Here is a 6,142-nt window from a genome sequence, read left to right on the forward strand (position 1 = left end):
GATGATATAGGTTTTAATGATGACGCGAATCCAATTGATGGTGATGTTGCAAGAATGAATCATCGACCAACATCGCTTGACACTGATAAACGGTGGATTCCTCCGCTCAAGGACACGTCGTGTTTGAGCATTCTGGGACGCGTGGACAAGCTTCTCATTTTAACGATGAATGTTGTCAACCACAATAGTCATCCTTTGATGATTTTTGATGGAGGTAATGAAGGGAGATGCTCTACTGTTCGGTGTGCATTTGATCCGGGAGGAGATACCTCGCCAAAGCTTCGGCTTTTAACTCTCGTTGTGGCTTCATGGTTTCTACCTTGAGGACAAGGTGAATTTTAACCGTGGGAAGTTGATACGAGTATATCTACAGAATATCCCCATATCTCTATTATTCCATATTTTATTGATTTTCATATCTTTCCTATTTCTTGATCACTAAGTTAGGTTATTAGAGAGTATTATAAATATGAGTCTTTGTTATCTTTTGAAGGAATTATAAAAGAAATATAATTATCTTTATGGTTCTGTCTTTTATTTTTCTGCAATTTACTTTTCCGTCTTTGTTCATCGGTTGCTCGACGGAGACTCCTCCGCGAACGGACCTTCAATATCCGGCGAATTCTCTCCAATTATCATTGATACGGGTTTCTCCGTATCATGGTATCTCTCTAATCACATAAATTATCGTCGCAACAGCAATCACAGAAGGCAGATAACGTACCAACCTAGAATCTGCACTAGCATAAGTTTTTCCATCAATAATCAATCTAAAATTTCAAGAAAACAAGTGACAACTAATCAATCCATCCATAACAAATGAAATCATCCAAAATCAATTGATAGATATACCGGCAATGGATGAAAGTATCACACTCTCGCATCTCCTCGAGAATTCCCAAGGTAGGTTCTTTACAAACTCGAATTTCCTCGCAATGTGGTCGACGAACAACAATGGCGTCACCGGATTCATCCTCCATTGGAGCGTGGAGAGCACAAGAAGCTCCATTCTCTGAATCATCTTGGCCTCGAAACACATACTTAGATTCTTCAACCTACAACACAACCAAAACAATTGAGTAACTCTCACATACTGCAGCAAAAACAGCATTGAATTAAACTAAACATACTTGCAAATCTAACAAAAGGGGCACTTGAGTTTCCTCTACTTTAGCAGCTACAGAGAGGCAAGCTACAGCTGTCAACTGACTCATCTCCCTCTGAAAGCTGTTAAACAAGGAAAGATTGAGGAGGATCAATCACAATGATATTGCATAAATAGTTGAACATAATTAGAGGAGTAGATTGATGGCATTAAAATTAGATTGATACCATTGATAGTATTCCATATATGTACCTTGTGTAATACCTATAAAAGGAGCAGTCTATGTAGAACTAAAATGATCAAGGAATACACAATAAACACGTTTATTCTCCTCTATTTTCCCTAACTCTCAAATCATGCATCATGCAAAGTTTACCATAGGCTTGCTCAAAGTCTAATCCCTCCTCTACTAGATGTGATTAAGAATCAAAAGTTTGAAAGGTCTTTATTTTTTGTTGTAATGTAGGCTCTTTGGTAGGCAATGAATATTTGGCTAAAAAGTGACTCAAAAATAAAAATATCCCAAGTAGAGTAAAAAATAACTCCACTTTTCTAATAACCCAAGATACTCTTAATATTTATTTTTCTCCTTCAGCTCACTTTCCAAACCTTTGATTTTTCTCTATTTTCTTCACAACCTTTCACAACTCTTTCTTTTCTTTCTTTTTTTTTTCTTTTTTTTCGTAAGCATCCTTACTAAGATTAAACACACATTTTGAATTTTTCTATTTCACAATTTGCACTTTTCTATGTTTAAGCACACCACTTTTTTTTTTAACTTTCCTTCTAATCTCTCCAATTCCATTACAAAAGAAATAAAAACTATACTAACCCAAGGAATTGTCCCCATTTATTTGGCTTCCAAAAAATATGCTTAAAGGCTCAAAAGTTGGCTCGAGAGGAAAAAATTTGAGAGGGTCGAAAATTTGGAAATAAAAGTAGCTAAGAAAAGATGGCCTAACATCCTCCTAAATCAACATAAACACTATGTAAACTTGGGCAGACTAGGAGCAAGTTCTAGAAACATATACATGAATGCAGATAAATCACACAAGAAAGAAATTAGGCTCAAATCTCACAAGGTATAAGCATTATTCAATGCGAACAATCAATTCACTAATTATGCACCTTTCTACCAAACCATCATATCAAAACGTCAAGCCATTCTTAATTATGGATGGAATTAAATATCATCGGCAACTAGGTCTAATGTGTCCCTAAGCATGCGTGTTTCTAAGTTCTTCATGATATGTTCATGACATGGATTCACCTTCAGGATTTTAAAACAAAAACTTAAACTAAAAACATAAAACAAAAACCCTAAACTCACGGTCCACCACTTCATCCCCCTAAACTTGTTTACAACAAAGTGTAAAATAAGTTTGTAGAGTCGATAGGGACGTGAGAAAACTACTAAAAAGAAAACATACCTTGAAAAATTTCGTTTAGAGGTTGGACGGGGCGAAAATTCAGAAAGAATCGAAAAAATCGCCCTTGAAACTGCAATTTGGCGGCGGTCGCCGCGGTGAGCCAGAATGTTTCCAGAATGTGGCCGGCGGGCCACTGCCGCCTCTGCAGCGGTCGCCGGCGAAGGTTAGAACCTGCGAAAATTTTTCAAAGACATGAAAATTAAACACAAAACAAAAGGTACTCAAAACTTTTGCAAAAATTGTCAAAACATGAAAATAAATTGTCTCAAAACAAAAACAACTTATGATACAAGTGCCCATTTAAAGTCATGATCTTGACTTCTTCAATCTTGAGGAGGAGGAGGGAAACGGGCGTTGAGGTCGTCGAATGCGCCAATAAGATAGGCGATGTCGCCACTCATGGTTTGGCGCTCTTGTCGAGCCTCGGCAGCCATCCTTTGGAGCTCGGCGATTTGTTGACGTTGATGAACATCTTCTAGCCGTTGATGCTCCCAAAATTCTTGCTCCGCCGTTCCCCAATCGCCTTGTGCCGCCATTGCATAACGCCCAAAAATCATCCAAAATCCCCAAAGTTTGAAGGGGAAGATGGATGGGGTATCTAGAGGGTGTCGTTTCCCTTGCCGACACTTTCTTCCACATAGCCTTTTGATCATCCGTCGCAAGGCTAATCCCATAATTCTTTGCATTTTTCAGGCTTTCCTCTTTGCATTCTTTGCATTTTTCGGGCTCCCCCAATTAGCTTTTTACTAATTAAATTGAACCAACAATATAATATAAGCTTTAATTGGAATATTACGAGCAGCCACTACAGAAGTAATATTGAACTCCCCATCCAAATCTGAAATTATAAGTAATCCGGGTTTCCATTGTTTGACAACCACGTTCGTATTGTTTCCAATTAGAAGAATGTCAGCTACATATAAAACTTAGAACACAACATTTCCATTTTCAACCTTCTTATACACGCAGCTTTCATTTGGGCACTTTTCAAATCCAAACTTGTGAACAGTTTGATCGAAACACAGGTTCCATGATCTAGATGCTTGTTTGAGGCCATAAATGGCCTTCTTAAGCTTTCATACCATGAGTTCCTTGCCCTTCACAGTATATCCTTCGGGTTGTTCCATGTAGATGGTCTCTTCAAGACTATCATTCAAGAACGCAGTCTTAACGTCCATCTGCCATACATCCCAATCCATATAAGCTGCAATAGACAGAAGTATCCGGATCGATTTGAGCATGGCCACCGGGGAGAAGGTGTCGTCGTAATCGACACCTTCCTTTTAGGTGTACCCCTTAGCCACTAGTCGTGCTTTAAAGACTTTAACTCATCCATCGGGTCAACGTTTATGTTTTTATATCCACTTGCTCCCAATGGCAATACAACCTTCGGGTAGGACAGACAAATCGTAGACGTCTTTGTCTATCATTGATTGTAGTTCTGAATCCATTGCTTTTACCCATTTGCAATGATTGACATTCGTCTGCGCTTCTGCAAAATTCCAGGGATCTAATACATTGTTTTCCGAAGAGTGATACATAGATTCTCCCAAACTAATGTATCTATCGGGCTCATGAGAGACCCTCCCATTGCGACGCGGCACTACAAAATTAGGAGTAGAAGTTGAAATTTCAGGAGTTCTTTGTACACTAGGTACTTGTTCGTGGTTAATGGAACTTGTGATAGAAGTTAGCTCGTCAAGAGCCACTTCACTGCTGGGTTTATGATTCATTACAAAGTCTTCCTCTAAGAATGTCGCGTGAGTACTCACGATAACTTTCTTGTCTCGGAGACTATTGAATTCATAAGCTTTCGAACCTTTAGGTTAACCAATAAACAAACATACATCTGTTCTTGATTCTAGCTTAGTTGGATCTTTTTCCAATGCATGAGCTGGACACCACCATATCTTGAGATGTTCTAGATTGGGCTTGCACCCATTCCACAACTCATATGGAGTAGTAGGAACAAATTTTAATGGTAAATTGTCTAAAATATGGCTTGCAGAAAGCAAGGCATGTCCCCAAAATGAAATAGGTAGTCGTGCATAACTCATCATCGATCGGACCATGTTCAACAAGGTCCTATTCCTTCTATCAGCCACGCCATTCTACTGGGGTGTGCCCGGCGCAGTCAATTGGGATTCAATTCCCTCCACCGATAAGTAATCCAAAAACTCGGCACTTAGGTACTCGCCTTCGCGATCAGATCGCAGGCTTTTGATCATTTTCCATGATGTGTCTCCGCATAAGCCTTAAATTCTTTGAACTTGTCAAAAGATTCAGACTTGAAATGCATCAAATAAACATATCCGACTTTCGAGTAATCATCAATAAAAGTGATGAAATAACGATAGCCACCTCTTGCCTCGGTTGACATTGGTCCACACACATCAGTATGAACGAGCTCTAGTACTTCCTTGGCCCTATTACCTTTCACCCTAAATGGTATCTTAGTCATCTTGTCTTCTAAGCAGGATTCACACGTGGAGAATGTCTATGTTTCTAGACCTTTAAGAAGGTCTTGGTCCACGAGAGTTTAAATCCTTCTTTGGTTGGCATGACCAAGTCTAAGGTGCCATAAGTACGTTTCGTTCATTGAACTTGAAGGTTCTTTCCTTTTCTTTTTAATTTTCGATGCATTATTGAGTTCTAATTTGCGATCATTAAATTGTGTAGATATGATTGTGTACAGATTGTTTTCCATAATACCACGATAGATATAAGAGCCATCTTTCTTAATAATGCAATTGTCATTAAATGAAATCGAATATCCATCAATAACTAAGTTAGAAACTGAAATTAAATTTCTTCTAAATGAAGGTATCAACAAGACATTCTTCAAAATCAAAACTCTATCACTACTAAAACACAAATTAACGTCTCCCACTGCAACGCCCGCCACTTTAGTAGCGTCGCCCAGCTGGACCTCGATCACACGATCATATAGCCGCCTTGTCACCTGTATTAAATCAGGATCAAAACAAATATGATCAGTAGCTCTCGTGTCAATAACCAAAGTATAAGATGATATCAAAGCCAAACATGACTCGACAACTATAGCTTGGTGCATACCTATCGCCTTAGCCCTTTTAGGGCAATCCTGCTTCCAATGCCCCTTCTGTCCACACTTGAAACACTTTCCTGTTTGCTTCTTATTAGGATTCCTCTTCTTCTTTCCCTTAGCATCCTTAGCAGCAACCTGGTTCGTCACTTTCTTCCTTCCTGCGCCAGGCCTAGGGCCAGAGGAGTGATGTGTCGAACTAACCATCGTTGCCTTAGCTTGGATCATAAGATCCTCCGCCGACTGAAGTTCAGACAGCAATTTAGCCAAAGTGTACTTCCTTTTGTTCATCTCAAAGTTGAGCTTGAACTGCTGAAAGCTAGGGGGTAGACTTTGAAGGATGATGGTGACTTGGGACTCGGGATCGATCATCCCTCCCAAAACCTCAATTTGATTGAGGTGGCTCATCATCTCGAGGACGTGGTCCCTTCCAGAAGATCCTTCCTTCATAGTCTTCGCCATGATACTCCGAAAGGCTTGAGACTTTGTCGTTCGATTCTGAGTACCAAAAAGATTCGTGAGATTTTGCATAATCTCGACGGC

General features: G+C 39.4%; 1 protein-coding gene across 1 annotated transcript; it reads right to left on the reverse strand.

The window, feature by feature from the left end:
- Positions 1-658: 658 nt before the first annotated feature.
- On the reverse strand, positions 659-5,890 carry LOC121774324. The gene is made up of 6 exons (XM_042171218.1): positions 5,498-5,890; positions 3,618-3,713; positions 1,358-1,395; positions 1,131-1,227; positions 853-1,055; positions 659-770 (listed from the first exon to the last, which is right to left on the reverse strand). Exons 1-6 carry the CDS (start codon positions 5,888-5,890, stop codon positions 659-661), a joined length of 939 nt encoding a protein of 312 aa, XP_042027152.1.
- Positions 5,891-6,142: the final 252 nt, after the last annotated feature.

Source organism: Salvia splendens, chromosome 17, assembly GCF_004379255.2.
Source record: "Salvia splendens isolate huo1 chromosome 17, SspV2, whole genome shotgun sequence".
In the NCBI taxonomy this organism is placed as follows: Eukaryota; Viridiplantae; Streptophyta; class Magnoliopsida; order Lamiales; family Lamiaceae; genus Salvia; species Salvia splendens.